This window comes from Gadus morhua, chromosome 16 (assembly GCF_902167405.1).
Source record: "Gadus morhua chromosome 16, gadMor3.0, whole genome shotgun sequence".
Taxonomy (NCBI): Eukaryota; Metazoa; Chordata; class Actinopteri; order Gadiformes; family Gadidae; genus Gadus; species Gadus morhua.
In genome coordinates this window covers 9,254,558-9,271,606 of record NC_044063.1, presented here as the reverse complement: position 1 = coordinate 9,271,606, position 17,049 = coordinate 9,254,558, and the positions used below count along the sequence as shown (strand labels likewise).

General features: G+C 42.4%; 3 protein-coding genes across 3 annotated transcripts; all 3 read right to left on the bottom strand.

The window, feature by feature from the left end:
- Positions 1–170: 170 nt before the first annotated feature.
- On the bottom strand, positions 171–2,507 carry LOC115561637 (pyrin-like). The gene is made up of 2 exons (XM_030381790.1): positions 2,300–2,507; positions 171–2,191 (listed from the first exon to the last, which is right to left on the bottom strand). The coding sequence occupies exon 2, from the start codon at positions 1,579–1,581 to the stop codon at positions 598–600; it is 984 nt and encodes a 327-aa protein (XP_030237650.1). The 5' UTR covers positions 1,582–2,191; positions 2,300–2,507; the 3' UTR covers positions 171–597.
- Positions 2,508–7,189: 4,682 nt separating this feature from the next.
- LOC115561635 (E3 ubiquitin-protein ligase TRIM39) lies at positions 7,190–9,486 on the bottom strand. Its single transcript, XM_030381788.1, has 2 exons — positions 9,267–9,486; positions 7,190–9,159 (listed from the first exon to the last, which is right to left on the bottom strand). The coding sequence occupies exon 2, from the start codon at positions 9,155–9,157 to the stop codon at positions 7,532–7,534; it is 1,626 nt and encodes a 541-aa protein (XP_030237648.1). The 5' UTR covers positions 9,158–9,159; positions 9,267–9,486; the 3' UTR covers positions 7,190–7,531.
- A 1,360-nt stretch (positions 9,487–10,846) lies between these two features.
- On the bottom strand, positions 10,847–16,651 carry LOC115561636 (E3 ubiquitin-protein ligase TRIM39-like). The gene is made up of 2 exons (XM_030381789.1): positions 16,412–16,651; positions 10,847–12,859 (listed from the first exon to the last, which is right to left on the bottom strand). The coding sequence occupies exon 2, from the start codon at positions 12,855–12,857 to the stop codon at positions 11,235–11,237; it is 1,623 nt and encodes a 540-aa protein (XP_030237649.1). The 5' UTR covers positions 12,858–12,859; positions 16,412–16,651; the 3' UTR covers positions 10,847–11,234.
- Positions 16,652–17,049: the final 398 nt, after the last annotated feature.

Genomic DNA, 17,049 nt, shown 5'->3' with positions numbered 1-17,049 from the left:
AGAGGAGAAACTAAGAAGAAAGGATGGAGAGGAGAGGCGAGCTGAGAAGACAAAGTCACGGTGCTCACACACATGGGGGGAATCTTTACATGTAGTAACTGGGAGCTTTGTGTTAGCGTGTAACACATGTTAGGCTATTGTATGCTGGACATTAAAAGTAAATCGAGACATGAGCTCTTAATCCATTTTTATTGAAATCAAAAATGTGCTTTTACATTTGATTGTGTTGTCATTCATGATTCCGAAGTATAAACTAACAGTAATGTTTAGATGATTATGATAGACACATTAATCCTAAAACTGTGCTCTACTGCAACCATTAACAATTGTATAGCAGTAAACCTTTGAAAGGCTGGAGTAAACAGACAATGAAGAATATAATGTTATCTAATAATTTACGATATCATTTATAATAGTGAGGGATTACTTCCACTTAATTTCTCCTTGTTAAATGACAGCAGTACAACATCATAGCAGTTCTCTCAGATCTCACATAGTACAGATTCTAATTCAGGAAATAACATTAGTTGTTTTGGTTGTTTGATTATTTTAATATCAAACAAAGGTCCTAGTCTGTTTGATTGACAGGGGAGATCATCAGGGGGCAGTGTTTTTACCAAAATCAAATGTAAGTGGATTGAGGATTGGATAGAGAGGCTCACTAAAGGTGCAGCCAGGAGCAGAGTAGAGATGAACCCTGGCTTCCACATCATAGAAGGAAACCAGACCCTGATCATAATCAACAAACACCCCCACCTTCTGGAGCTCAGCTCTCAGAGGGAGACGGACAGAAGGGTCATCATTAAATACCAACCCATCCCTGCCGTAGTTAAGAGTCCAGTAACCTGTCTCCGGGGTCCACATGGTCTCGCCTTTTCTGTTGATGGATTTTCTGGCCACTCCTAAACACCATCCACTCTTGTCTTTAACCTGGACCTCAAAGTAAAATCTCCCTGAGGAAAACCTCTGCCTCGTGAGAACAAGTGTACAATGTGTAAATCTCTTAGGGTTGTCTGTTAGCTTCTTCCATAGACCTCCATCATGTACTTGTTTTCCATAGTTGGACAGGCTGAGACGGGGATGAGCTGTATCAGGATCCAGAGTCACATCTACTTCATACTGCTGGACCCCCTTCAGTTCAGCATCACGCAGCTTCTTCATCTCCATGTTCAGTGTCTCCTCAAGCTGATCGAGGGATCTCCTCAAGGTCCCTACGAATGATGGAGGACAGACCTCCACCGTCGTCCAGTCCCTGGTGTGTGGAGGATTCTTCAGAGATCTGAAGGCCTGGAGGAAGTGGAGGTGGTCTTTAGTGTGTGAGAGCTGCTTCACCTCTAAGCTTCTATTGGTCAGATCTTCTATTTCCTGCTCCAGCTCTTTGATGAGGTCTTCAGCTTGTTTCTCTGTGGATTTCAGTTTCTCTTTAACCGTTCGGTAGAATTCATTTCTGCACTTTTCAATTCGGCACATCAGAACAGTGAGGACCTGCACACCATTCGCTATCTCTCTGTCTGCGTCTTTCTTGTTGATATCTACTGTATCTTTGATCTCCTTAATCGTTATTTTTCTCTCCTGGATCATCTGCTGAACTTCAGACACAATCTTCCCCAGCTCGGCCCTCTTTACGCCATATTCCTCCTTTAGAGTTACAACAGGATGGGACTTGTGGTCTGTCTCTCTGCAGAACTGACACACATACACCTGTTCAGTCTGGCAGAAGAGCTCCAAAAGTCGTCGTGTTTCTTACACAACCTGTCTTCCAGATGGTCCATAGGCTTGACCAGCCGATGTTTCTGCAGGACTGTGACTCTCTGATGTGGCTCCAGGTGGGTTTGGCAGAAAGACATAAGACACACCAGGCAGGACTTCATGGCCTTCAACTGGGTCCCAGTACAGACGTCACAGGGAACTTCTCCTGGTTCAACAGAAGGCTGCTCTTTTACTCTTACGGACGTTCCAAACCGATCAACCATCTCCGATAAGAGGGTATTGATCCGTAAATCAGGTCTTGTGTCAAAAACCTTGTTGCAAACAGGACATTTGTACCGGACTTGTTCATCCCAGAACTTTGTAATACAGGTCCTGCAGAAGTTGTGTCCGCATGGTGTGGTAACTGGACTGCTGAGCACATCCAGACAGATGGAACATGAAAAGTTCTCCTCAGACCAGGAAGTGTTTGCAGAGGCCATCCCTAGACACAGACGACAAGGTTAATGTATTGAGCAAGTCCATTATTCTTTCAATTCCATAACGGGAAAAGTGGTTTTAACTTCTCTAAAAGTTGTGCTGTTTTACTCACTTTGTTGGGGTTTCTGTCTGGCAGAGAATGTTCTTTATCGCATGAACGACAGAACTGCTTCCACTTCGGGTGGCTTTGGCTTCTTTGAACCTCGACAAAACGTCCTCTCCTCTCCTAGCCTAACACCCCGCTCCTCCCCTAACCTCATGTATGCGTGCGGGTGTGCGTGCGTTCGTGGGTGCGTGTGTGTGTGTGTGTGCTAGATGAATAACCCCCCCCCATTGTAGCAGCTGTGACCACATGACTTGGTCATGAGGGAAACATAACTGAAGGGAAGGGAAATGGAATATCAGTGGACAATGTGGGAGCAGCTGAATGATCTTGAATTTGCGGATGATAAAGATCTCCTTTCACATACACAGACACAAATGAAAGAGAAGACAGAAAGACTTTCACAAATTGCAATAAAACTCGGTCTCACTCGCAATATAACAAAAACACGAGTGATGAAGATCCTTTCGAAAATCAGAAACCCCATCTTCTTGAACAGCACTGCTCTGGAGGAGGTATAAGCTTTCACCTACCTAGGCAGTGTTGTGGATACCACTGGAGGGAGAGATGCCGACATTAGAAGCAGAATTAACAAGGCTAGAGTAGTGTTTAACACGCTCAGAATGATCTGGAGCTCAAAAAACATCTCCACCAACACTAAGATACACATCTTCAGGTCCAACGTGAAACAAATGATGCTGTATGGATCCGAAACATGGAGGACAACAAAACACACAACATGCAGGCTGCTAACATTCATCAACACGGGCCTCAGAAGGATATTAAACATGTGGTTGAAAGACAAAGTCAACAATGTGGACCTGTGGAAAAGAAAAAACCAAGACCTCATAGATTTACAAATCTGAAAGAGAAAGTGGAGTTGGATTGGCCACACCCTCAGAAAACCTGCCACAAAACATCCCCACAAAACGTCAGTCCTTTAACTAAAAACACTAGCAGCACTATGAGTATAAACGTCATGTAAGGATGAGTGGACATTAGGTGGGACACTTATTCAACCAGCCTTGTTGTTTGACATGTTTTATTTTATTTATTCCACTAAAAAAATCCTTAAAGTCAGGAGAATGCCTGACAGAAATGTCTAGGATAAGATTAGCCAATAGAATGGTTTCAAGCTTTGGTTAAAGTGCATTCATAATATAATCCTATTTTACCCCTAGAGATCTCTCTCTCTCTCTCTCTCTCTCTCTCTCTCTCTCTCTCTCTCTCTCTCTCTCTCTCTCTCTCTCTCTCTCTCTCTCTCTCTCTCTCTCTCTCTCTCTCTCTCTCTCTCTCTCTCTCTCTCTCTCTCTCTCTCTCTCTCTCTGACACACGCACACACACATTCCCTAACTGTGTTAACTGTGTTTTAACTGTTTAAACTAAAACTTTAAAAGTTTGATCTGTGCATTTTATTTTTCAAAGAAGTTGACAGTCCTTAAACATTCATCAAAAAAAGGTACTGTTTCAAAGACATAAGTGTTAATGTAAGTCCTCATGTAGACTGGTGTTTTCTCTACGGGCATAAGATTCAAAATTCCTTAAAAGAAAAAAAAGAAAGAAAATAAAGCCTCCCAAATAAGGACTTCATGAAAACGATCAAAGGGCATTTTGTGTGGAGATGGTGGAGCGGGTGGAGGACAGGTCCTTGGTGAGGGTGGTGGTGGTGGGGGGGGGGGGCTGTTGTTGGGCTTCTTGGAGAGCACCATGGGGGCCCACTACTGAGGTGGACAAGAAGTAGAGAGTAAATGCCACTTATAAAATATGATTAAAAGAACTACAGCGTACTCCTCGATAGACAGGGCAGCTGGTAAACACATGACTCCTGCTCTCTCCTGACACATCGTGGCAGTACTGACTTAATTCAAATGGAATAATGCCGTATTTCTCCAGATTGCGGTCAAAGGGCAGACCATTAGCTGTGCTCAAGACTTGACAGAGTGATCGCCATTTGTTTACCAACACCGGTGCTGGGGGTGAAAAGGCTGCTATGAGATGGCAGCTATGACAATGTTTGGCTCATATAATGCATGCACTATTTCCTCTTAGAAGGTGATTATTGATGTGAATGATTTGAGTCTATGCTTTTTCTGATGACAGGTTTCAAGCTAACAACAGTTATGAATGGTTTCTTCTCCACACAGTGGACAACACCATATAAGGTTTCATGAGTTAAGTTAAACACTACAAACACGTCTTTCTCTATTAAATTTCCTCCGGAGAAAATATTACCTCAGGGGTAGTATTGCTTCAGAAGAGTTTCAGGGTGCAAATGTCAGGACATGTTATACAGCCTTATGGCCCATCAGGAGAATATCAGGAGAATATCAAAACGTACACGTAAGTCTGAAAGCAGCTATTGAATTTCCTCACCTTCGCTCAGATATCATTATGGAAGCGATCCCTACCAAGAAATAATACTTCTTTCTTTTTTCGCTTTATCCCATCGGTTTTCTATTGTGTTTAACAAAGTCTCAGTCACCGAAGAGTTTAGCCCTGAAGTGTCATTGTTGGATAGGATATCGCCCTATTGTCATACAATCTCAACTCTCTTTCAGCAAAATCGGCCAGAAAACACAATGCTTTCAAAAGTCCAAGACAACAAAATCTCCTATCTTCAACTCTCACTCAAATTTTCACTGTTCTATTCAACTCTCGCAGGACTTATCAATGATTGGGACTTGGTCGGACGAAAAATCCAGACCTTTTTCCTTTAACACATTCTGCCCAATAGGGCTAATGCAATCCTTATGGCCCAATGCACTGCCAGTTGTTGTTGCTCGCTGGCTTCTAGCAGGCCTCGCTCAGGGACCGGTAGTACTGGTCATCCGCCGTCACCCACGGGGGACTCATGACGGCGCCCACGTCCAGGCAGAGCACGAGGGAAACGCCCACGAACCCCGCCCTGTGTGAGATTTTTTTTGTCATTTTAATTTTAAAGGTATCTTTACATATCTATAGAATTACATATCTGTGTTTGAAATGTATATTTTAGGGTAAAGTTGCATGATGCACAGCTCTGCATGCACATATGTATCTTTAATTCTACATTTTGGGCTTGCTATGGCAATGTAATGTTTCCCATTCATTCCAATGCCCCTTTGTATTTAGAGAGAGAGAGAGAGAGAGAGAGAGAGAGAGAGAGAGAGAGAGAGAGAGAGAGAGAGAGAGAGAGAGAGAGAGAGAGAGAGAGAGAGAGAGAGAGGGGGGGGGGGGAGGGAAACAGAGAGAGAGAGTAGAGATTCAGTAGATGCCTACTCTACCTATCCTTGTGCTTGAAGTCATATGTGTGTATATTTAAGCAATAGATCAGGACAGGCTGTGGTATGTGCTCATTATACCACTGTTAAGGGCCGTTGTCCGGCCCCGACGCGCAGCGGAGGGCCGGCGACCCCCTTCACAGTGGTATAATGAGCACATACCACTGACTGAAGTGATCTATTGCTTTTATACAACGGTTACTATTATGGCGAAACGAAAGTCATAGACACACTACATTTAAAAAGAAACCAAGAAAGTCAAAGTAGCCGTTTTATTAAAGAATACAAAAAAGTAGTCCCTCCTGGCTGCCTTCAAAATGCACGACGGTCGCTATGCAACACACTTTAGCGTCCCTCCGAGAGAAGGCTCGGCTAGAGCGGTTCGCCGGCAATTTATCCTATGGAGCAGTTCACTCGCCGTGTGCCTAAGCTTTCGTTAGTCTCTCCATCGCCTTGCTCACTCCCGGAGTAACAACATTTACACCCTCTCCAATCATCCAACATAATGTTTACTTTGTAACTGTTTCTACTTCCAGGCGCGGAGCGATATGCAAACTTTCACAAAATGATCGGGCGTCATAGCAGTTATGTATACATGTATAAATATATTTATACACCGGGGGGCCTGAATCCAGCGATCTGATTGGTTCCTAACTGTTGTATAATGAGCGTATACATAACTGCTATGACGCCCAATCATTTTGTGAAAGTATCCGCGCCTTGAAGTGGAAAGTGTCAAAGAATACAACCGAATTTTTACTAGTGTGTGTGTGTGGAGTCATTTTGCCATAATTTTAACAGTTGTATAAAAGCAATAGCACAGTTCACTGAAGCCTAAAATCGGCGAGTGAACTGCTCCATAGGATAAATTGCCGGCGAACCGCTCTATCGGAGCCTTCTCTCGGAGGGACGCTAAAGTGTGTTGCATAGCGACCGTCGATGCATAGCGGCAGCCAGGAGGGATTACTTTTTGGTAGTCTTTAATAAAACGGCTACTTTGACTTTCTTGGTTTCTTTTTAAATGTAGTGTGTCTATGACTTTCGTTTCGCCATAACAGTAACCGTTGCGCTGCGCGTCGGGGCCGGACAACGCCCCTTAACAGTGGTATAATGAGCACATACCACAGCCTGGCGTGATCTATTGCTTAAATATATGTGTGTGTGGGTGTGTATATATATAAACGAAAATTCAAAACATTTATGCAGAAAAATGTAAAGTTATATATCCCTATATTTATGTTATAAAGACTGAAATAAACCAGTCGAGGGAGTGATTGGGAGTACGCCTCCAGCTTTTTCTGGGATTTTCTTTAGTAAAGTTTGCATTGTTTGAAGAACTATAATACCCCCTGGCGGCAAAAGTGGGTCACACGCACACACACACACACACACGCAGCCCCAGAGTCAGTCTGGCTCGGCCAGGTGAGGCTGCAGCAGAACACACTCCCACAATATTATACTGAGATTGTACCTAGTCCACTGAATAACTATGAGAATGTAGCTATTAGAGAATACATATGTAATGAGTGCATGTGATTTTGCATGTGAACGCATGTGGAATTTACATATTTCACAGAAAATGTCCCCTTTCTTTTTCTTTTAAATTTCATTCAAATCAGAAAAGTGTACAAACACATGATTGTGTTGTTATACTTTATTCGGAAAAATCAACTACGAAAATTGCTTTCTTAAAAAATGTATTGATAAAAATGCAACTTGAACATTTTCAACATGTTACTTGACTGCAACCTTTAACCATTTGATATTATAAAACTTAAAAAACATCCAGGAGAAAACAGACATTGAACCACAGTCATTTTATAATTCATAATATAGGTTACATGATGTTTATTTTATGTTAGTTGCTTTTTGAAATTCTCCAACAGTATGATATAAAAACAGTTCTCTCAGATCTCACATAGTAGAGATCCTAATTCAGGTAACATTATTTGCTTGATTATTTTATTATCAAACAAAGGTCCTAGTCTGTTTGATTGACAGGTGAGATGATCAGTGGGGCAGAGTTTATACCTTCATAATTAAAGCGACTTGGGCAGAGGATTGGATAGAGAGGCTCACTAAAGGTGCAGCCAGTTGCAGAGTAGAGATGAACCCTGGCTTCCACATCATAGAAGGAGACTAGACCCTGATCATAATCAACAAACACCCCCACCTTCTGGAGCTCAGCACTCAGAGGGAGACAGACTGAAGGGTTATCTTTAAATACCAACCCATCCTTGCCGTATTGAAGAGTCCAGGAACCTGTCTCTGGGGTCCACATGATCTCACCTATTCTGTTGATGGACTCTCTGGCCACTCCTAACCACCATCCACTCTTGTCTTTAACCTGGACCTCAAAGTAAAATCGGCCTGAGGAGAAACTCTGCCTCGTGAGGACATATATAAACCTTGTAAATCTCTTAGGGTTGTCTGGGAGATTCTTCACCACACCTCCATCATGTACTTGTTTCCCATCCTTAGACAGGATGAGACGGGGTTGAGCTGTATCAGGATCCAGAGTCACATCTACTTCATACTGCTGGACCCCCTTCAGTTCAGCTTCATGCAGCTTCTTCATCTTCCTGTTCAGTGTCTCCTCCAGCTGATCGAGGGATCTCCTCAAGGTCCCTACGAATGACGGAGGACAGACCTCCACTGTCGTCCAGTCCCTGGTGTGTGGAGGAATCTTCAGGGATCCGAATGTCTGGAGGAAGTTGAGGTGGTCTTGAGTGTGTGAGAGTTGCTTCACCTCTGAGCTTCTATTGGTCAGATCTTCTATTTCCTGCTCCAGCTCTTTGATGAGGTCTTCAGCTTGATTCTCAGTGGATTTCAGTCTCACTTTAACCATTCGGTTGAGATCATCCTGGCACTTTTCAATGCAGCGCATCAGAGTAGTGAGGACCTGCACTCCATCGGCTATCTCTCGGTCTGCGTCTGCTTTGCTGCGTTTAACTGTGTCTTTAATCTCCTGAATATTATTTTGTCTCTCCTGGATCATCTGCTGAACTTCAGCCTCTATCTTCCCCAGCTGGGCCATCTTCACTTCATATTCCTCCTTTAGAGGTACAACAGGATGGGACTTGTGGTCTGTCTCTCTGCAGAACTGACATACATACACCTGTTCAGTCTTGCAGAAGAGCTCCAGAAGTCGGTCGTGTTTCTTACACACCCTGTCTTCCAGACGGTCCATAGGCTCGACCAGACAGTGTTTCTTCAGGCGTGGGACTCTCTGATGTGGCTCCAGGTGGGTTTGGCAGTAAGAGATAAAACATACTAGGCAGGACTTCACGGCCTTCAGCTGGGTCCCAGTACAGAGGTCACAGGGAACTTCTGCTGGTTCAACACAAGGCTGCTCTTTTACTTGTACGGACGTTCTAAACGGAGCAGCCAGCTCTGATAAGAGGGTATTGACCTGTAAATCAGGTCTCATGTCGAAAATCTTGTTGCAAACAGGACATTTGTACTTGACTTTGTCATCCCAGAACTTTGTAATACAGGTTCTGCAAAAGTTGTGTCCACAGGGTGTGGTAACTGGACGGCTGAACACATCCAGACAGATGGAACATGAAAAGTCCCCCTCAGACCAGGAAGTGTTAGCAGAGGCCATTCCTAGGCACAGACGGCAAGGTTTATGTATTGAGCAATTGCATTATTTTTTAATTTCAAAATGGGAAAAGTGTTTTTAACTTCTCTCAAAGTGGTGCTGTTTTACTCACCTCGCTATAGCTTCTGTCTTGCAGACTATTTCTTCCAAAATACGTTTTCTTTTCGCCTGAAACAGGGAACTGCTTCCACTTCGGTGGCTTTGGTTTACATGAACCTTCGGTTTCGTTACCACAACAAGACGTCCTCTCCTCTCCTCCCCAAACGCCTGGCTCCTCCCCTAACTTCTAGCTCCTCCCCTACGGAACATTGCTTCACCAAATAAATCCATGCACTGTGTTGGACTCTTCAAATGCGTTGATGTGTGTTCTCTTCTTTCTGGAGTTAAAAGAGAGCCAATGCAAAACGAGAAACATTGGGGGGATTTAGCGGGATTTCCGTCTCTAGCCGTGATTGACTGGCGTTGATCAACCAGGGTTTCCCGGACTTCCCCGAATAGTTTCTATCTAACCCCGATCCTATTTTCAACAGAAACAGACAGAGAGCAAAGAGCTGTTTATGGGCGCTACGCTATAGAAACTCTCCCCGATGAGCACGCGCACACCCGAGCAGGCTAGAGACCAGTGGGTCATCGTAGAGCTGAACGGCTCACTGGTTCACGGTTAAATGAGGTTCCCAGCAGCCACCGATCACAGAAGGATACAGTCCTCTTCACCATGTTGTGAGAGCGCAGCACAGGAGGGCTCAAGCCCGAAACGACAGAATCACATTTTCACATGCCCACAATTAACCTATCGTTTGCAACTCAAAGGATAAATAGAAACGACGCGTTATTATTGGAGAGCTTTTATTCTCCAGGTGTTTCATGTGCTGCGTTCGTGACGTAGGCCTGCCACTCTTTATAAAAGACCAGTTTTTTCTGGGAACATCTCAGCTGACTTAAAAAATATCATACATTTTTCGAAACCTGGTAATCCAGCACTTTTACTATTTTATTGTTGCTGTAAGATTTATGCTTTGCGTGTTCGGTCTCACCTGTCTATTAAATCAAATTCCAAACGACTAAATGTAAAGACCCGTCTTTGAAATCAGATGGGGCTGATAGTGTAATTATTGGTATTTGAACGCCATTCACATTTGATGATCAAAATGTTTACTTTTCGCATCATTTCACTTCACAGAACGAGAGTTGATCTACACCAGTTTCCTATTCCCCATCCACCCTGAGGATCCCTCGCTACACCTGCACACCAATCTAGACCAAATGTAAAGTTATCTCTATATATTTGTGTTCTAAAGACTGAAATAAACCAGTGGAGGGAGTGAATGTGAGTACGCCGCCGGGCTTTTTCTGGAATTTATTTTGTAAAGTTTGCATTATTTGAAGAACTGGACTACCCCCTGGCGACACACACACACACACACACACACACACACACACACACACACACACACACACACACACACACACACACACACACACACACACACACACACACACACACACACACACACACACACGTAAGGCGAGGCTGCCTAAAATTAGACATCAGCAGAACACACTCCCACAATATTATACTGAGATTGTACCTATTCCACTGATTACATACTGTACTGAGAATGTAGCTATTCTACTGAATACATAATGAACGCAAGTGAAAATTGACCTATTTCACAGAAAATGTCCCCTTTCTACTTTTATTTACAGTTTTATTCAAATCTAAAAAGTGTACAAATATTTGATTGTGTTGTCATACATTATTCTGAAAAATAAACTACAAAAATTGTTTAGCGAAAATAGATCGATTATTTAATTAAAATGCACATTTCATACTTTCAAAATGCTACTTGACTGCAACCTTTAACCATTTGATATCATTAAACTTAAAAAACATCCATGAGAAAACAGACATTGAACCATTTTATAATTGATCATAGGTTACATTATGTTTGTTTTGTTAGTTGCTTAATGAAATTCTCCAACAATATGATATAAATACAGTTCTCTCAGATCTCACATAGTAGAGATTCTAATTCAGGTAACATTAGTTGCTTCATTATTTTATTATCAAACAAATGTCCTAGTCTGTTTGATTGACAGGTGAGATGATCAGGGGGGCAGAGTTTATACCTTCACAATTAAAGAGACCCGGGTTGAGGATTGGGTAGAGAGGCTCACTAAAGGTGCAGCCAGTTGCAGAGTAGAGATGAACCCTGGCTTCCACATCATAGAAGGAGACCAGACCCTGATCATAATCAACAAACACCCCCACCTTCGTGAGCTCAGCTCTCCGACGGAGACCGACAGAAGGGTTATTATGAAATGACAACCCATTCTTGCCGTAGCCAATAGTCCAGTAACCTGTCTCAGGGGTCCAATTGGTCTCATCTATTCTGTTGATGGACTCTCTGGCCACTCCTAAAAACCATTGAATCTTGTCTTTAACCTGGACCTCAAAGTAAAATCGCCCTGAGGTGAAACTCTGCCTTGTGAGGACAAATATATACTGTGTAAATCTCTTAGGGTTGTCTCGGAGATCCTCCGCCACACTTCCAAGATGTACTTGTTTCCCATCCTCAGACAGGATGAGAAGGGGATGAGCTGTATCAGGATCCAGAATCACATCTACTTCATACTGCTGGACCTTCTTCAGTTCATCATGCAGCTTCTTCATCTCCCTGCTCAGTTTCTGCTCCAGCTGATCCAGGGATCTCATGAAGGTCCCTACGTATGACGGAGGACGGACCTCCACCGTCGTCCAGTCCCTGGTGTGTGGAGGATTTTTGAGGGTTCTGAAAGCCTGGAGGAAGTGGAGGTGGTCTTTAGTGTGTGAGAGCTGCTTCACTTCTGAGCTTCTATTGGTCAGATCTTCTATCTCCTGCTCCAGCTCTGTGATGAGGTCCTCAGCTTGTTTCTCAGTGGATTTCAGTCTCTTTTTAATCATTCGGTTGAGATCATCCTGGCACTTCTTAATACAGCGCATCAGAGTAGTGAGGATCTGCTCACCATCAGCTATCTCTCGGTCTGCGTCTGCTTTGCTGCGATTAACTGTGTCTCTGATCTCCTTAACCTTTATTTTTCTCTCCTGGATCATCTGCTGAACTTCAGCCTCTATCTTCCCCAGTTGGGCCGTCTTCACGTCATATTCCTCCTTTAGAGGTACAACAGGATGGAACTTGTGGTCTGTCTCTCTGCAGAACTGACACACATACACTTGTTCATTCTTGCAGAAGAGCTCCAGAAGTCGGTCGTGTTTCTTACACAACCTGTCTTCTAGACGGTCCATAGGCTCGACCAGCCGATGTTTCTTCAGGACTGAGACTCTCTGATGTGGCTCCAGGTGGGTTTGGCAAAAAGACATAAGGCACACTAGGCAGGACTTCACAGCCTTCAGCAGGGTCCCAGTACAGACGTCACAGGGAACTTCTCCTTGTTCAACACAAGGCTGCTCTTTTACTCTTACGGATGTTCCAAACCGTTCAACCATCTCCGATAAGAGGATATTGATCCGTAAATCAGGTCTTGTGTCAAAAAGCTTGTTGCAAACAGGACATTTGTACCGGTCTTGTTCATCCCAGTGCCTTGTAATACAGGTTCTACAGAAGTTGTGCCCACATGGTGTGGTAACTGGGCTGCTGAGCACATCCAGGCAGATGCAACATGAAAAGTTCTCCTCAGACCAGGAAGAGTTAGCAGAGGCCATTCCTAAACACAGACGACAAGGTTTATGCATTGAGCAAGTCCATTATTCTTTTAGTCGCATAACGGAAAAAGTGGTTTTAACTTACTGCGGTCAAGTGAGCCGCCATTCGTTCATCCGCGGTTAAGCCAGCCGTCACACAAAATCTTTGTGCGCCTTTACTCTAAACAGCCTTTGTGTGGTATCTCGCAACGCTTTCAAAATAAAAAACTTTCACCTACGTGTGTAGATATATAGAACACTAGCTGTCTTACGGCGGCGTCTACAACGTCCGCACTTGCGGCCATCTTGCCAGACAGCTGCTCACCAATAACATTGTGTTGGTACTGGTACGTGTACTTTTTAAATAACCATAACTTGCTACATTTTCGAACGGTTTACAAACGGTTTGGTTTCTTACAAACGTTATTAACGTGGTTATAATAGTGTACCTATTTTAGAAGATATTATTCAATTTTATTTTTTCGTTTATAACAAGACAAACCGTTTGCTAAAATTTAGCAAGTTATGGTTATTTAAAAAGTACATGTACCACTACCAACACAGTGTTATGGGTGAGCAGCTGACTGGCAAGATGGCCGCCAGTGCGGACGTTCGACTCCATTGGCCAGCAGAATATGCATATGAGAGTTTTTTAAATAAAATTTTCTCAATATCTATACAGTAAAATCAAATGGTTCATTGTGTACAAGTAGTCAGCACACCGGTTAACATGGTCATATCAGTCAGTGCCTGAACTTATGTGAAATTCGGTCTATAGCCCACTTTAGTTCAAAGTGCTGACATAATGCAATTTGCAAAGGCTAGAATATGCATGTGTACGTTTTTCAAATGACATTTTCTCTAAATCTATACAGTAAAATCAAATGGTTCCTTGGGTACAAGTAGTCAGTATAACAGTTAGTATGGTCATATCAGTCAGGGCCTGAACTTATGTGAAATTCGGTCTATAGCCCACTTCAAAGTGCTGACATAATGCAATTTGCAAAGGCTAGAATATGCATGTGTACGTTTTTCAAATGACATTTTCTCTAAATCTATACAGTAAACTCGCATGGTTCCTTGTGTACAAGTAGTCAGTACAACAGTTAGTATGGTCAGGTCAGTCAGTGCCTGAACTTATGTGAAATTCGGTCTATAGGTCACTTCAAAGTGCTGACATAATGCAATTTGCAAAGGCGAGAATATGCATGTGGACGTTTTTCAAATGACATTTTCACTAAATCTATACAGTAAAATCACATAAGTTCAGGCACTGACTGATATGAAAATACTAACTGTTGTACACAAGGAACCATTTGATTTTACTGTATAGATTTAGAGAAAATGTCATTTGAAAAACGTACAACACGAATTTCTCATAAGTTCAAAAAATTAAAAATATATTATTATATTATATTATAACCACGTAAATAACGTTTGTAAGAAACCAAACCGTTGGTAAACCGGTTGAAAATGTAGCAAGTTATGGTTATTTAAAAAGTACATGTACACTACCATGGACATATTAAAGGACCACTACCAACACAATGGGTGAGCAGCTGACTGGCAAGATGGCCGCAAGTGCAGACGTTCTAGACGCCGCCGTAGTGTTCTATATATCTACACACGTAGGTGAAGGGTTTTATTTTGAAAACGTTGCGAGATACCACACAAAGGCTGTTTAGAGTAAAGACGCACGAAGATTTTGTGTGACGGCTGGCTTAACCGCAGATGAACGAATGGCGGCTCACTTGACCGCAGTTTTAACTTCTCTTAAAGTTAAGGTGACCAGACGTCCCCGATTTCCGGGGACAGTCCCCGTTTTCGGTGATCTGTCCCCGGTCAAAGCTGTCCCCGGAAATGTCCCCGATTTTGACGGTGAATGGGGGAAAAATGCGCGCAGACTCAAACACCAGTTATTACGGTAGTAATTTAACGCAGCACCAGAGAAGACGTCGTATGACGTACAGACGTTATCAGGACGTACGACCAGACGCAGCAGCATCAACAACAACAATCTAGAGGCGGCAAAAAGGAAAAAGAGAAGATCAGCGGTCTCATAAATGGTATGTTGTGTATGAACTTATTTATTTTGTGTGAATTGGCAGTAGACTTGTGTGTGTGTGTGTGTGTGTGTGTGTGTGTGTGTGTGTGTGTGTGTGTGTGTGTGTGTGTGTGTGTGTGTGTGTGTGTGTGTGTGTGTGTGTGTGTGTGTGTGTGTGTGTGAGAAGTGGTAACGTTAAAATAAGTATGATTGTTTATCTGAACTGAAGACCTAACGTAACGTTATAAAAGTCAGTGAACGTGACAATGTTTTCATATCGGTCATTAGTGAAGCTGTAATGTTAACGTTAGCATGAGATTACCAGGTGATGACATTGTATGTGGCTCTGTTTTGGAAGAGGGGGAGGTGGAAGACTGCTTTGGTAGCATATGATTTTCCTGTAGGCATAGGGACCTGAGACTGTTAAAATAATAATAATGATGACATTATTTATTAATAATAAATTAATTAATAATCAGTCAATGGTTGATAGTTGTGTGTGTTAGGCTGCTGTTTTTTTTGCCGGGCTGTGTGGGTAACCAATGACTGTAGTAGTTATAAATGCAGACCATTTGATTAGCTGATGCCCTGAGTCACTGTTTTATGTCAATGTTTTTAGTAAAGGGATAATAAATAAATAAGTAATCAACAGAGTGAAGGAGAGAAGATGAAAAGAGCAGGAGAATAGTATGGAAAGGCAGAAATATAGAAGTAAACAACAGAGGGAAGCTAAGGAGAGAAGAAAGAAGGGTGAAGAAAAGAAAAGCATTGAAGGAGAAGAGAACAGACGAGAGTATTACATCTTTTTATATGTTTTGACTTGGTAATTATTACTAATTACATCTTGATGATATTTACTAGCTACTGGTCTGGCAGCAGTCTTTGCACATGACACTTAACTTTGGAAGAGAGATTTTTTTCTCATGTATTATTCTATATTTGTGTTTTTGACACTGCTGTGCACTACTGATACATGATATTTGTGGGTGCTGATATTTTGATGTATTAACCTTTTGCAGGAGCGCCACCAGGGATGTTGGGCCCCATTAAAAGATATCACACTGGGTCCCACCATCACACACACACAGGCAACGCCAACCATGTGCAGTTTCTGTAACCACACCTCTACCTGTGAAGGCTTCAATTATCTTATTGTCCGATACTAACTTTACAATATGACATTGAGTTGTGATAATATAACACTGTGAAGACATGAAGGAAACATTCTGCATACTGATAGTGTTTGTTTAATTATAAATTTGATTTTCCATTAAAATCCATTAATGATGTTTTTTTATTAACATAACTAATGTTCTAATATTTTTTCAGGGCCCCTGTCAGTCACTGGCCCACAGAATTTTCCTAACTTTTCGCCCACTAAGCTGGTTAAAATAAATGAAAAAGTACTTGTCCCCATTTTTTATTTCATAATGATAATATGTAAGGATTTTTCACCGCCGCATTGAAAATGTCCCCGATTTTCAGTTCAGAAATCTGGTCACCTTACTTAAAGTTGTGCTGTTTGACTTACTTTGTTGTGGTTTCTGTCTGACGGAGAATGTTCTTTTGCGCCTGAAAGAGAGAACTGCTTCCACCTCGGTGGTTCTATGCCGCCTTCAAAGTAGATCGGAGGTTCAGAAGCTCTAACGTGTCTATGCGTAAACCTTCCCTTCTTCCGAAATAAGAGTTTTCAGGGCTATGGAGTAGAGTCCAACTGCATCCCCGGAGAACAACACGCTGGCGTGAACAACCCAGGCGCGTCGGAAGTAGGCCTACTGTGACGGACGTGATTTTTTTAAAAAGCTTTTATTACACACCGCTCTCAGAAACCAAAGATCAACCATGGAAGTAAGTGAGACTTTCAATATGCTTAATATATTGAGTAATATAATATTCATGTTAAAGCCGTGCCGGAGTTTATTTACTTTTCGCTAAATTCGAATATAATAAAACAGCACCCTTTTTGAAAAAATAAGCTGCACTTCGTTCATAGAAGTCAGTGAGAGTTAACCTGATCATAATATTATTAATATAATGAGGAAAATTCATGTTAAAGCCGTGCTGTGGTTTATTTAGTGTCATCCGTAATCACCAATGTGATACTACAGCCACACCATTTAGCATTAAGGATCTAGTGGTGCTGTCCTATAGGTGCAGAAGCCACAGGGG

Excerpts from the sequence above, each read along its gene's own strand:
- LOC115561637 (XM_030381790.1), bottom strand. The coding sequence starts at position 1,581 with ATGATCCAGGAGAGAAAAATAACGATTAAGGAGATCAAAGATACAGTA.
- LOC115561635 (XM_030381788.1), bottom strand. The coding sequence starts at position 9,157 with ATGGCCTCTGCTAACACTTCCTGGTCTGAGGGGGACTTTTCATGTTCC.
- LOC115561636 (XM_030381789.1), bottom strand. The coding sequence starts at position 12,857 with ATGGCCTCTGCTAACTCTTCCTGGTCTGAGGAGAACTTTTCATGTTGC.